The following is a 21,597-nucleotide window of genomic DNA, read 5'->3' on the forward strand; positions in this document are numbered from 1 at the left end:
TGATAGCGTAGTGTGATAGCGTAGTGTGATAGCGTAGTGTGATAGCGTAGTGTGTTAGCGTAGTGTGATAGCGTAGAGCTACGTCACACGGAGGCTCACTATTGCCCGACGCTGGTCATGTGTGTGTGTGATGCGTGTGACGTTCAACACAGAAGCGCTGCGCTGTTACACTAGTGAACTCACTCGAGCCCACAGAGAAGGAAATCAATAGTTGAAATAGAGTCATTATTTTTGTTTGTTTTTGCGCACAAAAAGTATTCTCGTCGCTTGATAAACGTAAGATTGAGCCACTGTAGTCACTTGGACTATTTTAACGATGTCTTTAATAACTTTTCGGGGAACAAGTGTCAATCCCTTAGAAGCCTATGGAGGAGTGATCCAGCTCTCAGATTTAATCACAAATATCTCAATTCGTGTCCCGAAGATGAACGAAGGTCTTACGGGGTTGAACAACATGAGGGAAAGTAATTACTGACAGAGTTTATATTTTTGGGGTAACTATCCCTTTAAGATACACATGATATCATCTGTGAGAGTAGCACTGATCCAAGACCTCTATGAGAACATTGTCAGATTTTCCAAATTCTCATTCTTCATTTGTTTTTCAATTTTATCTGTCCTAAAATAGAGGTTATTTTCTCTATGCAATATATAATTACTTATACACTACCATTCAAAAGATTGGGTTAGACTTCAGAATATTTTTGAATATTCTCATCAAGACTGCATTTATTTAATTAAAAATACAGTAAAAACAGATATATTGTTAAATATATTTTATAATTTAAAACAACCATTTCATGTTAAAATTTAATTTATTCCTGTGATGTCAAATCATTACTCCAGCCTTCAGTGTCACATGATCCTTCAGAAATCAGTATAATATGATAATTTGCTGCTCAAGAAACATTTTTCTCATTATTAATGTTGAAAACAGTTGTGCTGCTTAATATTCGTCTGGAAACTGATACTTTTTTTGTTTGTTTTCAAGATTCTTTGATGAATAGAAAGTTTAAAAGAACAGCATTTAATTGAAATCAAAATCTTTATAAAATTATAAATGTCTTTACTCTCACTTTCTGATCAGTTTAATGCATCCTTGATGAATAAAAGTATTAACTACTTAAAAAAATTAACTGAATGCAAACTTTTGAATGGTAGTGTATATATTTAATTTTTTCTCTCCTTTGTTTTGTTTTATTTTTGTGGTGAAATGTGACCTAAACATGTTTTCGCTCAAGATTCACCGTTTTGGTCATGTGATACCATTTCCTATTGATTCAAGTCACATCAAACACTCAGTTGGACAAAGAAAGAAACAATAGATTTTTTTACTTATTCTGGATATTCTTGTGAAACATTAAAACTATTTAAAGGAAGTGCGCTTAATAGTTCTCATTTTCTGTCTTTGCATTAGATAACATCCTAATAAACCCAGCGCTGTTATAGTACATCATATAACTGTGCATATTAGCTGTATGACAGAGCACTTGTTTGTTTGGCCTTATCCTTCTAGTCAGCTGACCTCCGTATGACACAAACCGATCAAATGAAAACCCCGACCAATAGCGATCTGAGTCAGAACAAACACCATATATTTACCAGATATTGCATCACACACCATGTGACCCAATGACAAAATAAGACAGCTTGCAGATGTTAATCGTGCTGACTGAATCTGTGCTATATATATTCACTTTCAGCCGTATTACATACATTGCATGAGTTGTTTATTTTGTACGTCTGTATGAAAAGCATTCAAACACTATTGTGTAATGTCTATTTCTGTAGTATTTCAGTGTGTGCTGGCTTTTAGCTGTCCTCGCTGTCACTCTTTGGTGGTTGCTCTGCATCCGTTATGGGGCTTTCCGACCCTTTAATGTGTGTTTCACACAATAGTGGCAGTGCATCTGAAAACTTTTGCATTCATTTAAGTGTGTATGCTGCTCAGTGACATATCTTGGTATTCTTTATCTCGTGTTCCTGCTGTCGTTTATTTATGATTCACAGGAAGTAGGTCAAAGTTATCTAGTAGCAGGTGCACTGGTTTTGTAAGTAAGTGACAATATTTAAATAGCAGTAATTAAAATTTCCGGCTCCGCCACATATTATAAATCATGAAGCTCTAGTCCCTGACATCTTAGAGGTCTTCAGTATCAGAGTCAGAGTCTTTTAGATGCTGTGGACTTCCAGATATAATCATCCCTGTGTGAGGGAACCCCATCCTAAAATGTCCTCCTCATAAACAATTATCTAAGCAAAATCCAAAAAGGGCTTGTTTTGATATTGCAGGATCTGTGATGTCACACGGGCAAATTATTTTGCATATGCCCTTCTCCATAGCAAAACATTCATGAATACATAATCCCATCATAGGCCCCGCCCACTTGCATTCAGTCACTGAACTGCTGAAATTTGCCTGTCCTAGTTGTGATCGTTGCGTTGCGTCAAAAGTTGCGTCAAAGCAATGTCTGATGTTGTCACACCAGATACAGTATACAGATGTACAGTATACAGATGTACAGTATACAGATGTACAGTATACAGATGTACAGTATACAGTATACAGACGTACAGTATACAGTATACAGATGTACAGTGTACAGATGTACAGTATACAGATGTACAGTATACAGATGTACAGTATACAGATGTACAGTATACAGTTTACAGATGTACAGTATACAGTGTACAGATGTACAGTATTCAGATGTACAGTATTCAGATGTACAGTGTACAGTATACGGATGTACAGTATACGCATGTACAGTATACAGTATACAGATGTACAGTATACAGATGTACAGTATACAGATGTACAGATGTACAGTATACAGATGTACAGTATACAGATGTACAGTATACAGATGTACAGATGTACAGTATACAGATGTACAGATGTGCAGTATACAGATGTACAGATGTGCAGTATACAGATGTACAGTATACAGATGTACAGTGTACAGTATACAGATGTACAGTATACAGATGTACAATATACAGATGTACAGTATACAGATGTACAGTATACAGATGTACAGTATACAGATGTACAGTATACAGATGTACAGTATACGATGTACAGTATACGATGTACAGTATACAGTGTACAGTATACAGTGTACAGATGTACAGTGTACAGATGTACAGATGTACGTTGTACAGATGTACAGTATACAGATGTACAGATGTACAGAGTACAGATGTACAGTATACAGATGTACAGTATACAGATGTACAATGTACGTTGTACAGATGTACAGTATACAGATGTACAGTATACAGATGTACAGTGTACAGGTGTACAGTATACAGATGTACAGTGTACAGATGTACAGTGTACAGATGTACAGTGTACAGATGTACAGTGTACAGATGTACAGTATACAGTATACAGATGTACAGTATACAGATGTACAGTATACAGATGTACAGTATACAGATGTACAGTATACAGATGTACAGTATACAGATGTACAGTATACAATGTACAGATGTACAGTATACAGTATACAGATGTACAGTATACAGTATACAGATGTACAGATGTACAGTATACAGATGTACAGTATACAGATGTACAGTATACAGTATACAGATGTACAGCTGTACAGATGTACAGTATACAGATGTACAGTGTACAGATGTACAGTATACAGTATACAGATGTACAGCTGTACAGATGTACAGTGTACAGATGTACAGTATACAGTATACAGATGTACAGTATACAGTATACAGATGTACAGTATACAGATGTACAGTATACAGATGTACAGTATACAGATGTACAGTATACAGATGTACAGATGTACAGTGTACAGATGTACAGATGTACAGTGTACAGATGTACAGATGTACAGTGTACAGATGTACAGATGTACAGTGTACAGATGTACAGATGTACAGTGTACAGATGTACAGATGTACAGTATACAGATGTACAGTATACAGTATACAGATGTACAGTGTACAGATGTACAGATATACAGTATACAGATGTACAGTATACTGTATACAGATGTACAGTGTACAGATGTACAGTATACAGTATACAGATGTACAGTATACAGATGTACAGTATACAGATGTACAGTATACAGATGTACAGTATACAGATGTACAGTATACAGTATACAGATGTACAGTATACAGATGTACAGTATACAGTATACAGATGTACAGTATACAGATGTACAGTATACAGATGTACAGTATACAGATGTACAGTATACAGATGTACAGTATACAGATGTACAGTATACAGATGTACAGTATACAGTATACAGATGTACAGTATACAGTATACAGATGTACAGTATACAGTATACAGATGTACAGTATACAGTATACAGATGTACAGTATACAGTATACAGATGTACAGTATACAGATGTACAGTATACAGATGTACAGTGTACAGATGTACAGTGTACAGATGTACAGTGTACAGATGTACAGTGTACAGATGTACAGTATCTCTCTTCTCTTGTTCGTCCATCAAAAATTGATGATGACCATGGCACGTTTGTCATTTTGTTGGGTTTTGATGAGTGCGCAGATGGCTAAAGAGGCCAATCCGAGCCCGGAATTCCCTGTGGCACACTGGACAGGTCAGGAAGGATGTAGAACTCTGAGGTGCATCCACTTGTTCTTTCTTGGTAACTTTGCGCTGCTGCCTCTTCAAGATAGCACAGGAGCTTCTCCTGCTCTCACAGAGGATTGCACCGTCCTGGACTTTTCTACTCCAGGCAGATCGGTCCTGTGCTAGGGATTCCCAGCTTTTCAGGTCGAGTCCAAAACTCTTCAAGGAAACTTTAAGAGTGTCCTTGTAGCGCTTTTTGGGGCCACCTTGTGCTCGCTTGCCTTTTTTCAGCTCGCCAAATAAAACTTGTTTTGGAAGTCTCACGTTAGACATTCTAGTCACGTGACCAGTCCATCTAAGCTGTTCCTTCGCAAGCATGGTGTAGATGCTGGGGATATTTGCCTTGCTGAGGACTTCCGTGTCAGGAATTCTGTCTTGCCACTTGATCCTCAACAGTTTCCTTAGACAGCTCAAGTGGATATGATTCAATTTTTTGGCATGGCGCTGGTAGACTGTCCAAGCTTCGCACCCATAAAGAAGAGTTGGCAAAACAACAGCCCGGTAGACCTTCAATTTTGTCTCCTGCTTGATGCCAGTCCTTTCCCATACTGAGTCACGTAGACGTCCAAAGGCTGCACTGGCCTTGACAATCCTGATGTTAACTTCATCATCTATGTGCACAGCACGAGACAGTGTACTACCAAGGTAAGTAAACTTGTCAACGGCTGAAAGCTTTTGCCCATTCACAAAGATGGTTGGCTCAGTATAGGGTTTACCAGGAGCAGGTTGGTATAAGACTTCAGTCTTCTTTGTACTAATTGTTAGGCCGAAGTTGTTGCAAGCTGAGGAGAGGTGGTCCATACTGTCCTGTAGATCTTTATTTGAGCCAGCAGCCAGAGCACAGTCATCAGCAAACAAGAGTTCCCGAACAGTGACTTCCTCCACTCTAGTTTTGGCTTGCATCCTCCGCAGATTGAATAGCCCGCCATCAAAACGGTAGATGGTGTTAATCCCAGTGTTGTGATTGTGGAATGAGTCTTGCAGGATGGCAGAAAACACCATGCTGAAGAGCGTTGGCGCTAAAACGCAGCCTTGCTTCACCCCGCTTGTGATTGGGAACGGATCAGAGAGTTCTTGCTGATCTCTGACGCTGGCCATCATGCCATCATGGAGATTGCGCACAATGCCAATGAACTTGTCTGGACACCCATACTTGGACATGATTTTCCATAGGCCCTCCCGGCTGACTGTGTCGAATGCTTTTGTTAGATCAACGAAAGCCATATATAGATCAACATTTTGTTCTTGGCATTTCTCCTGTAACTGCCGAGCAGTAAATACCATGTCAGTGGTTCCGCGGTCTTTTCTGAAGCCACACTGACTCTCAGGTAGCAGACCCTGGTCTAGGTGAACAATTAGGCGGTTCAGAAGGATTCTTGCCAAGATTTTGCCAGCGACTGATAGTATGGAAATGCCTCTATGGTTGTCACAGTCCTGCCGATTGCCTTTCCTTTTATATAGATTGATTATAGTAGTATCCTTGAACTCCTTAGGAACAGCTTCTAATTTCCACATGGCCTGGAAGAGATCGGTCAGTTTCTCGACTAAGCGAGGCCCTCCAGCCTTGTAGATTTCTGCTGGAATGGCATCGGACCCTGGAGCTTTGCCTGATGAAAGAAGTGTTATGGCTCTGCTGGTTTCCTCAGTGGATGGTAGAACAGCCAAGGACTGGTTTATTTCAACTTGAGGCAATCTCGCAATTGCCTCCTCATTTATGCATGATGGCCGATTGAGGACCGCGCTGTAGTGTTCGACCCACCTTTCAAGTATTTTGTCCTTCTCCGTAAGGAGTGTTGTTCCATCTAAGTTCAGGAGAGATGAAGTTCCTGAGTGTTGCGGACCATAGACCTGCTTGAGTGCATAATAGAGGCACTTGGTGTTGTTACTGTCAGCGTAAGATTGAATCTCCTCAGCTTTTGCGCACAGCCAGGCATCTTGCATGACTCTGAGTCTCTGCTGAACAATCCTGCGAATGTTGAGGAAGGCAGTTTTCTTTAAACTTGAGCTGCTGTCATTCAGATATGCTTTATGCAGGCGATGTTTTTCGTCAAGGAGTGCTCGGATTTCTGCATCGTTCTCATCAAACCAGTCTTGATGTGTACGTAATGGAACACCAAGTGATTCAAGGGCTGTAGAATGCAGTACGGTCTTGAGAGCAGTCCAACCTGCCTCAGCGTCTGTATGCTCAAAGCTTAGAGACTCCAGGTGATGGTCTAAAGCCTCAACAAAGGCCAGTCTGGTATGTTCCTGTTGTAGGCGAGTAATGTTAAGACGCTTAACACGTCTTTGTCCTTGTGGGCGTCTGCTAGGCTTAATCCGGATGTTTAATTTGGAGATAATGAGACGATGGTCAGTCCAACATTCAGCACCACACATTGCCTTGGTCACCCTGACATCGTGCCGATCGCTTCTCCTTTTAAGACAATTTTACACTAATTTGGAATAATCATGCATAATATTTGCTTAATTAACATTTCTAATTTCAATGAAATAAAGAAGTGGCACATGCTGAGTTAAATATAAACAACACAATGAGGTCATGTGATGACAATGCAGTGCTCTACTGTCTTTGTAAGCATTTATTTTTGTATGATGGCCACTGTTTTAAAATAAAAAAAAATATTTAGTATGTAGAAAATACTGACATGTTCTCGAGTGGCCTAATATTGAACATGGCTCTAGTCAACATGTTTATGGAAGCGTCTGTTACGTTGTTGCATTTATTCGGTTATCTTCTTCTCATGCTGCTGTTCCCATGGGTTGTGCACTGCTAGATGTTTGGCCAACCTCTCCAGATCACATGCTGTAATATATTTATCTTGTTGGGTGTCACAGAGACATTTTCTGATTTGTTTGTGCTGATAAACTTTAGTTGACTTGGGTTTGAACGAACAGTTTTGTGTGGCTGTTGTTTTGTGCTAGACACAACTCTGCAGTTACAAATTAGTTTTGATTTTATTTTTATTACTATAGTCTAACTGCATGTAGAGTGTCTTAATTTATAGCAATAACTTTCGGGTCCCCAAGTATAAAGACCCAATTAATACAGTGAAAAATTAATATCATAAACATGTGTAAAATATTGAATTTCTATTGTTACAATAGAAATGACTTGCACTTTTCTCCATAGGTGATCTCTCTTTGCGGAGGGACTCTCCCGCTGTGCTGGATTTCAACAGCTCGAGGAAATGCAATGACAAGAGCAGCAACTTCCAGAGCAGCATCAGCTTTCAATGCGGCAAAACCATGGTGAGCTTTAGTGCGCAGCGCTGTTAGTCACAGGTGTCCGTGAACACACACTGTGGCGTTTGCAAAGCTGTTCGTTTCCTTCCTCCCTCTCGCTGCGCAGGAACAAATGACTGATGGAAAACTTGATATAATAGTGAGGCAAAGTACCGTAGGTGTTGCTGAAGTTACTCAAAATCGGCTTTGATGGATACTTGAACGACTTGTGTAGTTTGGCTTGTTATTACTATCACTAGACTATATATATATTTATTGTTTGTTTGTGCTGAAATTTGTCTATATATATATATATTAGGGCTGTCAAAAGATTAATCGCATCCAAAATAAAAGTTTGTGTTTACATAATATATGTGTGTGCACTGTGTATAATTATTTTGTATATATATAAATACACACACATGCATGTATATATTTAAGAAATATTTGCATGTATATACTGTATATATTTATATATAATTTATTTATTTATATTTATATATAATTTATATTATATATAAATATAAATATTTTATATATAAATAACACATTTTTCTTAAATGTATACATGCATGTGTGTGTATTTATATATATACAAAATAATTATACACAGTGCACACACATATATTATGTAAACACATAATTTTATTTTGGATGCGATTAATCACGATTCATCTTTTGACAGCCCTAATATATATATATTAGTTTTTTTTTTCTTAATGCATAATTTTTACATTTATTTTAGTTCATTGCCAAGGCAACATTTCACATTTTTTTAAATGTATTTATATTTATATTTAACTAATATTAGGACTGTCAAATTGATTAATCGATACATAAAAGTATATATACATCTACATCTACACACACACACACACACACACATACACATATATACTATATAAACAAAAACTTTTATGTTAGATGCGATTAATCGCAATTAATCAAAATGACATATATATATATATATACACACACACACATACATACATTATATATATATATATATATATTTACATTTTTATTTCAATTAACAGAAATGTTTTAAATAGTTTGTGTACAATAATAACCCTGCTGCAAACATTTTTATCTCATTGCTTGCTGATTTACATTACATTTGTTTCCTTCAAAGGGCACACCTGAGTTCGTCACGGTCTCGGAGTGTGTGCACTACTTTGAATGGAGGACGTATTTCGCCTGCAGACGTGATAAATTTACACCACATAAGGAGGTGAGTAAAGCTGATGACGTGCTGGAGCGTGAATGTGGGGGAGGTGTGTGTTTAAATGTGTGTGTTTGGCTTTTTCATTTGTTCTCAGTGAGAAAATAATGAATTAAACTCATGCTTGAACCAATCCGTTGAGTTATGCATAATCTGCATAAAGAATGATCTAAGAAGAACGTTAACATTTTCAACTTGTGAAAAGCACATATAAGTTAATTTTATTGCTTCACACAGTTTATGTATATATTTACTTGTTGAAATAGTATATGTATGAATTGTGGGGAAAACAAATAACTTTATTATGCTAATCCAAGCACCAATCATATTTTCAGAAAATTTGAAAATCCACTTTTTTAGATATTCTGCCTCATAGCTCATATATATCTTATTTATACTACAACAGAGGAAATGGCAGTGACTTGAAACTTTCTTGTAGTAAAGTTGTACATTTTCTTTCACCACTCAATGCATTTCTAAAGGTCCCCTGCTATGTCTTTGACTCGGACGGAAAGAAGCATGACCTCAACCCAATGATAAAACTGTCGGACGGCTACCTGGTTGACGACCCAGATGATGAAAGTGATTTCTACATTAATATATGCAGAAGTCTAAGTGAGTTTCAGTAATATCATATTTATCCATAGCAGTGTTGGGGTGTGCACTTCTCAAGAGTTTGGAAACCAGTCAACAAACATTATATAGCTGCTTTAAACCAAACAAGCTGAGCAGGATCTTATTTAAACAATCAAATCATTTAACAGTGCAATGCAGATAACTACGGTAATGTCTCTCTGTTCAGACCTTGCTGGAAGTGTGTGTCCCGAGGGATCTGCGGCCTGTCTCATCTCTGGAAAAGATTCCTTCGACATGGGTCAGCCTGTTCACCAGCTCGAGCTGCTCTCCAATGACAAGTATGGGATCATTTATTAGCTAATTTGTTATTAAGCTTATTTCACTGCTGTTCAGAAAAAAATAAAGGGATATATCTATATAGTTACGCCCCGTCAAGGGGTAAAGGACGCAACATGAAATGAGAGAGTGTGAGCGGGGAATCTTTTGAGGGTTTATTGAAATCAAACTAAAAATAACGTCAAAATAAATAAAAAGGTAACTTTTCTTCGGGAGTTGACCCTGCCAAAACAACAAACAAAATTTTGTTACTTTGACCTCTTTCCTAAAAACCTAACCTAAAGAAAAATAAAATAAAAGTATAATATATTAACCTAACTCCCTAACCAAAAACAGAGATCAAAAGGTTTACAATAAACAAAAATGGCGTCAAACTCCTTACTTTCCCAATCCCTCGAACTTTACAATTCTTACAAGCTCAAATAAACCGTGTTTAACCCTCTGGGGACTAAGCCCTTTTTGGTCCGTTTTCTCTATTTTTACATTTGGGCTTATAAACCATATGTAATGGAGATGGAACACTATGTGTTCGGTATCTGTGGATTCAGAAGACCCTAAGCTAACATAAGCATGCATGTAATGTGTTTATAAAGTGAAAAATGTACAATCAACTAGAGAATTTCAAAAACGGAAATCAGATTTTTGTCATTTATTTCTGAAAATCACACATCACACAACAATAGTGAACAGTTTTTAACCAAAAATATATTTGTCAAAGCCTTTGCTTGACAGACATGTGTAATTGTTAAATAAAATGTGTAAAGAACAATGAAAAATGTAACTTTATTTAAAAAAATAGTCCCAGGCGTTTTTCTTAGGAATGCTTCGAATTTTCTAAGCAATGCTTCTCCTCGTCACTCTCCAGTAATTGTTCCCGAGCTTGTTCCACCGTAAATCGTGCTAAGTGCTAAAACAATAAACAATGCTATAATTGTGCGTGTGTATATATATATATACCTGGACACAAACACTTCCAAACCAAAAGAGAGAAAAAGAAAACGAGAAAATACAAAACAATTGGTTGTAACAATATATATATCTTTTTTTTTTATAAATTAATATACATTTCTTTTTATGTAATTTATTCCTTTGTTGTCAAACCTGAGGGTTCAAGAACTTATTGCTCCAGTCTTCAGTGTCACATGATCCTTCAGAAATCATGCTGATATGCTGATTTGCGGCTCAAGGAACATGAAAACAGGAACAGCATAACTGACGTTCTCTTTTTCAGACTAAGGCTGCGGTACGAGGGAGTCAAAAAAATCCCAGATTTATGTGATGGCCACAGTCCAGCAGTGACGATTACATTCATTTGTCCCTCTACGAGACAGGCGGTAAGAAGAGGCCTAGTGTTTCATCTTATTGTACCTGTTGTACTCCTTGAGCTCAGTTTTCTCAATGGTTTATCAGGGAAGTAACCCTAAGATGATCAGCGACTCAAACTGTCGGTATGAGATCGAGTGGGTGACGGAGTACGCCTGCCACAGAGATTACCTGGAGAGTCAAGAGTGCAAACTTACCAGTGATCAGCACGACATCTCCATCGACCTCAGTCACCTGACACACAGCTGTGAGTTACAGGCATAGTTTAGAAAGCGATGTACATTTTTCTGTGGAAACAATGAAGGAGCGATGAATTAGATGTGGTCTTTAAAGGTGCAGTAGTGATTTCTGAGAAACGCTGTTGATATTTTAAATCAACAAATATCGGAAAATAAAGCGAGGATGTCGAGCGAACAACAAGGAAAACAAAGAATAAACATATAGTACACAAAAGTATATATAAGCAAGAGTTGGTTGTTAGTCGCCGGCAGCACACCTGGGTAGGGTTGCACCAGCCGTTCGTAAGTTCTTTCTTAAATTGGAACGTAAAGTCCACACTAGAGGCTTAGTAACTACTAGCTAGTTTGTAACTAACTCTGTACTATATTCCGTTGCACCATTTGTTAGTAAGGCAGAACGTAGCTAGTAGGTCGTAAGCTCTCCTTAAAGTAATGCGTAGTCGCATATTATGACGTTTAGCCTCGATGAGCCAGTAGAAGCCTTCAAATACGTGAGCAGAACATGTGTTGAATTGCCGTGAATTTCAGTTTATCCTTCATTCTAACAACTTTCACCTCACCTTACTAACGGTAAAAATAAGTTTTCATTAAATACGATACTTGACCGTAACATAAGTGTTTTTATATGTAAATAACATTCAGAAACTGTATTTGAAATGAAATAAGCATCAATAAATAAATATTGATACAAAAAACATAAGATATTAGTACGTTTATGGATTATGACTGATATTTGACATGCACAACATGGACCGATGCACACAGCGCTAGAGCCGCTAACAAAGTTATCTTTTCACATAATGTACTCTCTCTAAAAATGTAAGCGAGTGTAAATGTCAGCATTATCATATATGTCTAAAGAATTGAAGTCTGTCAGGTAAAAGAAGAGCTTATTGATGCAGTTCAGTCTGTCTGATATTTTATTCCAACCGTTACTCCTGATCGGAGGCTGCCGTAAATATTTAGTTACGTTTAAACTAAGTTTAATGGTGCAACGTAAACATATTTAGTAGTTCGTAAGTTGTAACTTAGTTCCCATTTACGTCAAAACTAGGCTAAGTTGTAACTTGCGCACAGCTGGTGCAACCGGCCCCTGCTCCCGGCAAACAATGACACTCAAAACTGTCCTGTTACTATAACTACATTACAACAACAGCATTAACGGTTCTGTGAATTATAGCAAAACCAAACGCAACCTCAGCGGCTGTTTTCAGCCCTTCACACTTAGAAGAGTTGAAAGACACGCCCCCTACTGCTGATTGGCTGTGGTGCACGATCTGGTCCACGCTGATCCAATAGCGTTTAAGAAATCGCTTACTGCACCTTTAATGAGTACATTTAATTGAATAAACCACATAAACTCCAGTATCATGGTACAGTGGTACTATTAAAGTTTCCGTTAGTTGAAGTAAAGCTAATATAAATATGAAAAACATGTTTTGCCTTGGCAAATGGTATATAAATAATAAAAAAAAAACACTGATACCACTGATGTCTAAAAGCATGATAGTGTTATGATGTCCCAAAAACATAGTATTTCCATGGTTTTCAGTTAGAGAACAAGACATTGGCATTATACTCTGTTCAAATAACATGGTATGGTATATTTTGGCAATATTTATGTTAGTAAGATAAATCAGATGGGCAGTTTGTTTTCCCAACTAAAGGCAACATAGAAGTGTAGTTTAGTGTAGTGTAGTTTAACTTCTGTCCCAACAAAAATACGAACAAATAATCAATAAACAAGCAATAGCACAAATAAATACAATAGAGCAAATATACAATTAAAATAAACCATCCTTTCAGGTTTTCCAGGTCTAACAATAGTGTTCAGTTAAAGAAATTGAATAAAGTAATCAAATGTAAAATAGTGCATATAATCTTCACTGTATAAATTAAATACAAATCAATCCTTATTAAAGATACAAAAGTTATTCAGTCAAGAGCAATGAGTGGTTTCTTTGTATTTTGTTGTTTGATGAACATTAAAAACTCAAACATCAGCAGGAGTATTCGGCTGCTGTCACTTTAAGACATAGTGCCTGCATCTAAAATACTGATACACGTGTTGTATCTCTCGACTGTTTATGTTCACTTATGACATAGCGGCGCAGTTCAATTTTATTTATTTATTTTACCGGGAACTGTTGCACCCCTTCTGCAAACATAGTGAAACATTCATTAAATCAATGTTGGTGTTAGCAGAACTTCATACAATTTAGCAAAAACACCAAACCCTCCTTCAATAACAAGTACAAGCAGTTGTGGTTCATCATCAAGTACATATTTATGATTTATAATGCTTTACCATTCTTCATATTTTAGCTTCAGGCACACCCTATATGGCTGAGGCTAAAAGTGGCAGCGACACCTATATCTTCTATCTGAACGTGTGCGGGGGGACCAATGCTGGTCATTGTGGTGATGCCAAAGGTTACGTATCCGCCTGTCAAGTCAAAGACAACGGGAAGGGGATGAAGATTGCTGGGAGATTCCAGAACCAAACACTGAGGTTCGCTTTTACTCACATTTTATTTGTTACTGATTTACATAATGCAGTGCAGAATTGAAACCGAAGAGCAGTCTCTTAACTCGTTGCTTTTTATCTTCAGATACTCAGATGGAGATCTCACACTCATCTACCCAGACGGCAGCAGATGCAGCACGGGATTCCAGCGCATGACCATTATTAACTTTGAGTGCAATGCCACTGTTGGTGAGTAACACCACGACTCAACACACACTGACTTCTGTAGTCAAGTGCTGATGTTCTTACTCTGGCTGATTGAGGAAGCTCAATGGTCTGAGAACCAAAAGGAAGGAACTGCAACAACGTGACCTAGATGACCTTGTTTCATGTCCAAATTTAGTTTCTTCAAAATGTTCCGCTCACAGCAGGCTTGTGGTTTTCAGGGAATGGCCTGCCGGTTTTTACGGGAGAGTCTGACTGCACGTATTACTTCGACTGGCAAACCGCGTACGCATGCGTGAAGGAGGAGGACTTGCTGTGTCGAGTCACAGACCACAAGAAGCGTTATGATCTGTCACCTTTAACACGCTACCCAGGTAAAGATGAGCTACATTTCTGTACTGTGACGGCAATGATCGATCATAAAACTGGCTTTATGATGTTTGTTTTTTTTGTTAATACACTACTGTTAAAAATTTTAGGGTTAGTAAGGTTGTTGTAATATTTTTAAAGGAAGACTCATACTCACCAAAGCTGCATTTATTGAAGTTATTTAAAAACAGTACTATTGTGAAATATTATTACAGATCAAAATAACCAATTTCTATTTGAAAATATTTTATGGCAATGCTGATTTTTCACCCGCCATTACTCTAGTCTTCACACGGTCTCCTTCTAATATGCTGATTTGATGCTAAAGAAATATTTCTTCTTATTATCAATGTTAAAAAAAAAACAGTTGTGCTGTGATTAATAGTAGAAACCTTGATAAATGTTTTTTCTTGATGAATAGAAAGTTAAAAGTATAAATTTGAATAAATGTCTGTCAATTTTCTGCATCCTTGCACAATAAAAGTACTATGAAGTAGTATTTTTTTATTTTATTTTATGTTTCACTCTATTCCAAGCCATATGATTAGACACCGGAACCGACTGAAATTAGTAACATTAAAACTCATAATGTAGTATAGTAAGTGGAAATACTTATTTGCAAGCTGAATTAAAGTATAAATCATTAGCATTTGATGGCCATATAAAATGATCTCAGGCTGGTAGTTTGAAACCCATTCTCAAAACTATGAATGTTTCTGTTAACATCTTAAAAAGAACTTGTACCAACTTGTATCATGTGACTTATTGCGAATGTTTGTTTCCCCAGAATCTGAAGGATCTCAGAACTGGGAGGCTGTGGACGCCAAGGCAGCGGAGTCTGATAAGAAGCGTTTTTACATCAATGTTTGTCATAAAATCATCCAGGAGGGGGCGGCCAGTTCTTGCCCTGGGGACGCAGCAATATGTGCAGTTGGTCAGTGCGCCGTTACAGATCCTGGATAAATCTAGATAAATGTGTTCACTTTTATCATACTCATGATGATTCATTCTAACTCAACATTTCTCCTCTTAGGAAACGGGAAAACATTGAACTTGGGCAAATTCCTGTCTTCTCCGCAAAAGGTGTCAGATGGAGATGACATCAGACTGATTTACACTGACGGAGACGAATGCAGAGAGAAAACGAAGGTGAAAACGATCATCACTCTGAAGTGTAAGCCTGGAGATGTTGAGAGCGCTCCGGTCCTGAGGAGTGTGTCCAGTGACGGCTGCGTCTACGAGTTTGAGTGGTTCACGGCTTCGGCCTGCGTCCTCTCCAAAACAGAAGGGAACGACTGCAAGGTGGAAGACCCACAAGCTGGTACTGGACACGCTTATTTTGCTGTTATCTATATATACTATTAAAGGTGCAGTGTGTGATTTTTAGCGGCATCTAGTGGGGAGGTTACGAATTGCAACCAACAGAAGTTACGGTGGCCGACAGGAAAATATGACATCGTCTGAGACAGCAGAGAGTCGCCAGTTCAGCGATGAGGTTTCTTTACAAGGATAAATTAAGAAATTATGTTATAATTATTCAGTAAAACTGCTCATTCTAAGGTAATACAAATATAACGGTTCATTAAGTAAGGTCTTTATACACCACTGAAAACTTCTTTTTCAAGGTAGTGAGGAAACGCGCTCTGTAGCGCTGTGTGTTCGCTGTCGGCTACGCTAGAAACATGACCACACAATATGTCGACCTCCATAGAAGGGGGCGCCCGCGGTTATGGAGATATAAATGCCTCATTCTAAGCTAATAAATACATAACGGTTCATTATGCAAGGTCTTTATACACCACTGAAAACATAGTTATGGATCTTATATTGCATTTCTGTCAATAGATCCTCAGAAATATTACACACTGCACCTTTAATTCATATATTGAATTAGCTTTTATTTTCATAATTTCAGTTTTCATTTTCATTTCAGAAGTTTTATGTGCTTTTGTCATAAAAAAAAAATCAGTTTTTAGTTCTTGAAACTTATTAACAAGAAATGTTAAATAAGTTGAAAATGTTAAGTTTTACAAAACCTATTTTATATAGTTTTACTTTTAGGTAAAATGAAGGGTTATTATAACCATATATATATATATAGAAACTAAAACCATAAAAAAAACATTTTTGTTACTTTAAATAAAATAAACGTTAACTGAAATAAAATAAAATGTACATATTTGTCATATACGGTTAGTTTAACAAAATTTCTAAAACTTTAACTGAAATTAAAATGAAAACGGGGAAAAACGGACAGCATAAAATGTAATTCAAAATATTAATAAAACCTACAGTAGTAATACGTCTGGTACAGTTGGCAAAAACTGTTTAATCTGTATCCATTATATTATGTCTTCTCCCAAACTGGATTATTCCACCATCTTAAGATTTTTCGGTGCAAAAACAATTTATTTATTTATAAACTTAACTACACTTAATTATATTTTATTTAAAAAAAACAAAATTCTGATCCATAGTGTTTATAATTTTAGTGTACTTTCTGCTGTATTGTTGTGGGGGTGTGTTTTCGTGGTTAAAGGTCATGGGGTGTTTTTGCCTGCTTTTAAATGTGCTTCTGTTTCTTTGCAGGAATTTCGTTTGATTTGTCCCCCCTTCAGAAACCCACTGGAGGTTATTATAACATGTCCAGGGAGAAGTACGACTACTTCATCAACGTGTGTGGCAATGTTAAAGCCGCACAGTGTCCAGAAACAGCAGGGGCTTGTCAAGTTGACCAGAGGTAAGTTCACCGTGGTCATTTAAATTTAACAAGGTACAATCCAACAAGTTTCTTCTGTCCTCACTTATGAAGTGTGATATGAATCAACGAAATCTCGCCAATCACAACATATTTCATGTTTAACAGTGATTTTTGAACCATTTTTCTGTTTGGTCTCTGCAGCGGCACAAACTCTTGGAATCTCGGCCAGTTCAACGCCAGGCTTTCTTACTATGATGGCATGATCCAGTTGACCTACAAAAATGGCTCTCAGTACAACAACAAGCAGCACACGCAGCGCTCCACACACATCTCCTTCCTCTGTGACAGAAAGGCCGGTCCAGGCAAACCCGAGTTTCAGGTATCACTCCTGCTCAGTTGTTGTGTTTGTCCTGTTCACACACAATACATATTTTAGCCTCACCTCAAGTAAGGCTACTCTAGCATAAAGGGATGTGTGCTAAGCATTTTTTGTCTCAAGCTTTGCATTGGACACACCTTCAGACGTTATTCCTATAAAGGCCCTGATATACGCACAGCAATGTTTTTTGTTCCTAGGTACGTTTCCTGCAGTATACGGTTACTGTACATCCTAATGCAACTCACACTGCTAGTTTAGTGTTTAGAAGAACATGTAAATATGTGCTGAGTGCTTTCCGTATAATAACAAAATTGTCAAGTCCCTATGAAATCAAAATTGAATTTTTTTGGCTTTTAGTATGAATATGTTATCTATAAGCTAGTGTGCTCCAAAACAATGACAAAATTTGAATTTAGAAGATATAAGCGTTCTAAACTTATCGTATTTTGATGACATGACCCTGCACTTCAGTTCTCATCGGGTATTCTGTCCAATCAAATGCTCTCTAGAATGTGCTAATAGACACTGAAGCTGCTAACATCGTCACTTGTTCACACATTTACTGTTTTCTACATGGTGAATGGTACATAGTGCACTATATAGGGGATAGGGCATGATTCAGACAGTGTAATATGATTACCATTGGGGCGAATGAAATCTGGTTTCACATTAGTGTCACGAACCGTCGTAGCGCACACAGTCTTTTTGTTTTTAGACGATATGGAGGAGATTAGGAGGAGAAACGGTTAGGGATCAGGAGGAAACTGCAGCTTCACTGATCTTAACGGTTCTGGCCGAGCTGTGACATAAAACGAAACGCTATTGGCTATTTTTAAAAGGGGAGGAGCTGTTCGATATGTCCCGCCCTGTCTTCCGGTTTCAGTGGAAATTACGTCAACACATTTAATAATGCTGTGCGTTTCAAAGCACTTCTGTGGGACTTTAAGATCTGCAATTCGGCACTCCAGACAAGACACGTCATGTTTATTTATATTAGCTCTTTTAACAATATATTGCTTTAAAGTGAACAGCTTTACAGTATTAAAAATGAAAAACAGTGCCACTTTCAATCAGAATTACAACTTCATTTTCTACTATAAAGCACTCTTCATAGGATTGCCACGTTGACGTACAATCTTCTTCACTGCTTCTCTAATTACTGGCTAGCTGCCAAGACAGACGCGCTAGATGACATAGCCTACGTCACGTCACACGTCCCAGAGCCAATGATAGCGCATTCTACCACTCTGTGCACAACGCATAGGCTATCTCAAGTGGAGAGAAAATAGTAAATTGAACATATATATTCACGTAGCCTTTTGAAAATGCCCCGGGAGAGTGGATAAATTTCCCGGGACAGGTTATTACAAGGAAGGTAAAACCGGCACAGGTGGCAACCCTAACTCTTCAGCGTGTTCATGTTTTACTTGCGGACGTCTGAGCTCGATGCACTGAACTGATGAAATGAGACGTCCACATCAATGAAGGCGGAGTCTCAGAGACACACCCACCTGTTACATAATCGCCACAGACCAATAGTAGTTCAAAGGTGTTTACCAGCTTTTACGCACTCTCCAAATGAACTTCGTTTTTACTTTATTTTGTTTAAAATGACGTCACACCTGTTTGTTCTTCGAATTCTCTTGAAGTATATCAGGGCTTTCAGAGCTTTTGTCTCGTCTTATAACAATATCCTACATTTATGAATATTTTTCTGCAGGATGAGGATGAATACACTTATAACTTTAAATGGTACACTTCCTACGCCTGTCCAGAGAGACTACACGAGTGTGTCGTGACGGACCCCAGAACTCTGCAGCAGTACGACCTGTCCAGGTGAGCTCTCCTTTCACTAAACACTCATGTCCTACAGGAATATTAAATGTTACTGTAAATGTGAACTGTGACATTTTTTGCACTAGTATCATCAAACTGGTTTTACAAATAATTGGTTACCTGAATCCTTCCGCATTTGCCATTGATTAATGAAACAGATAGTCCCTTCCCTAACTCATGTCGCTGGTCGGATGATTAGACAAACACTGCCATGTTTTAATAGTTCCACACTTTATGAGTGAATCAACCTTTAAATGTCTTGTCTCTGTATATTAAACTAAAATAGGCGTTGATATTTTGAGATGGACAAATTACTGGAAGAAATTACCTTTTGGCATAGAAATGTCTTGTCATTTAAATTGATACATTTAAAAATGTATCAATTTCCATCACTCTTTTATCTACTAGATATGTGTATCTTTGTTGGTTCGTTAAATTTGGATGATGCTAAACAGTGCTCTGAGTTTTTCTACTTCTGTTTCTGAAAATGTTCAGTGTAACAACAACAATATTTTGTTTACAATAATGTTTCTTTAATTTCTCAGTTTCTTTAATATTTGGCAAAAATTATGTTTTTTTGGTAGCATTAGACTACAGATAGCATGTCTCTGCTTAGCACTTTCACCAGTTGGTTTGCTTTTTTGTAATTTATAGTTTTTGTAATGATTAGTTTGTTACTTATTTCTTTCATGCAAAACATTCAACACAGCTTACTTTGAAGAGTTTCTTTTATTTTACTTTATTTTTATTTGAACTCTTTCTCTTTTCATTTGTAGCCATACCGGAGACGTTTTCGGATACTAGATACGATTACCAGATATAAGTGCACTAATAATTCCTGAGTCAGTGTTATCTCTTCTCTGTACATGTTTGACAGTGTCTAGGAGAGCTAGACCGTGTTAACAACAATGGCTTTACACTGAATCCGTTGTTTCCTTCCTCTCCGCAGTTTGTCAGTATCTAATGGAGGCAGGAACTGGCAGGTCATGCAGACGACTGACCCCAGCGGCCCAAGGAAGTACTACATCAACGTGTGTCGCCCTCTTAAAGCCGTGCCTGGCTGTGACAGAAGTGCTTCCGTCTGTGAGATCAAGTTCGAGACTGGCAAGGTTAGTGAACGCTTGAGGAGAATGGACATGGTGAAATAAAACTCTAACACTGACAACAAACGTGTGTGTACATGTTAATCGAGCAGGAAGGCCTGTCTGAGAAGGTAGAGGTCAGTAATTTGGGCATTGCTAAGAAAGGGCCGGTGATAGTGGATCAGGACCAGCTAATGTTGGAGTACACTAATGGCTCGATGTGTGAAGCGGATGGAGTGACGACCACGTACACAACACGTATCCACTTTTTCTGCTCATCTGGGACAGCAGTGAGTCATTCCTGATCTTTTACTTGCTTTTAAGGCTTATTTAGTTATAAATCAGTGGCAAGAACAATATGATAACGGTATATTTTTCTTTGCTCTTTTTCTTTAGCCATCTGGCCCTCGCTTCCTGGTGAAACAGAAATGTATCGTTGACTTTGTTTGGGACACAGAAGCAGCCTGTGCCATCTCAACTGTTGTTGACACCAACCAGGTCTACCTTTTTTTTTTTTTAAGTGATTACTTTGAGGTAATGAAGAAGATTTTGTTTCTTATTTCTCTTTTTATCTACAGACATGCTCAGTGAAAAATCCCAACAATGGCTTTGAGTTCAACCTTCAGCCGCTGGCCTCTGAAAGCGGATACCATGTCAAGGCTCATGGAAAAGACTTTGTCGTATGAAGCACTTTCAAATCTTTCAAATGTTCTTGAATAGGGTTGTATCTGTACTAAAATCGATACTAAATAGCAGTAACAGCACTGGATGATTAATGAAATGAAACTGGGACTTTCAGTAGATTTGGTAATCGTCAAAAGTATTCACTATTATTAAGTTTGAATTTGAGAAATAATGAAATCATATTGTTCTAAAATTTTGACTTTTCCAGCACAATTATTCTGTGCAGTCCTACTCTCTTACGTTTGTCTCCAGTTTCTTTTTGCCCTCTTGAAATGTGTCTTTAGTGCAATTA

General features: G+C 37.6%; 1 protein-coding gene across 1 annotated transcript in view; it reads left to right on the forward strand.

Annotated features, from left to right (window-relative positions):
- LOC143730729 (cation-independent mannose-6-phosphate receptor-like) overlaps positions 1-21,597 on the forward strand; it is a 44,880-nt gene that overhangs the window by 1,647 nt on the left and 21,636 nt on the right. Inside the window, exons 3-20 of the mRNA XM_077221265.1 lie at positions 7,775-7,893; positions 8,999-9,097; positions 9,571-9,703; positions 9,891-10,002; positions 11,232-11,334; positions 11,411-11,570; positions 13,888-14,074; positions 14,175-14,278; positions 14,476-14,628; positions 15,411-15,557; positions 15,657-15,944; positions 17,213-17,363; positions 17,526-17,703; positions 19,424-19,539; positions 20,489-20,648; positions 20,735-20,911; positions 21,018-21,119; positions 21,200-21,301. Of these exons, the coding sequence (XP_077077380.1) occupies positions 7,775-7,893; positions 8,999-9,097; positions 9,571-9,703; positions 9,891-10,002; positions 11,232-11,334; positions 11,411-11,570; positions 13,888-14,074; positions 14,175-14,278; positions 14,476-14,628; positions 15,411-15,557; positions 15,657-15,944; positions 17,213-17,363; positions 17,526-17,703; positions 19,424-19,539; positions 20,489-20,648; positions 20,735-20,911; positions 21,018-21,119; positions 21,200-21,301 (2,591 nt within the window). The remainder of the gene's footprint in view (positions 1-7,774; positions 7,894-8,998; positions 9,098-9,570; positions 9,704-9,890; positions 10,003-11,231; positions 11,335-11,410; positions 11,571-13,887; positions 14,075-14,174; positions 14,279-14,475; positions 14,629-15,410; positions 15,558-15,656; positions 15,945-17,212; positions 17,364-17,525; positions 17,704-19,423; positions 19,540-20,488; positions 20,649-20,734; positions 20,912-21,017; positions 21,120-21,199; positions 21,302-21,597) is intronic.

The sequence above is a fragment of the Siphateles boraxobius genome, unplaced genomic scaffold, assembly GCF_051911475.1.
Source record: "Siphateles boraxobius isolate OS27281-9 unplaced genomic scaffold, OSU_SipBor_1 80, whole genome shotgun sequence".
Taxonomy (NCBI): domain Eukaryota; kingdom Metazoa; phylum Chordata; class Actinopteri; order Cypriniformes; family Leuciscidae; genus Siphateles; species Siphateles boraxobius.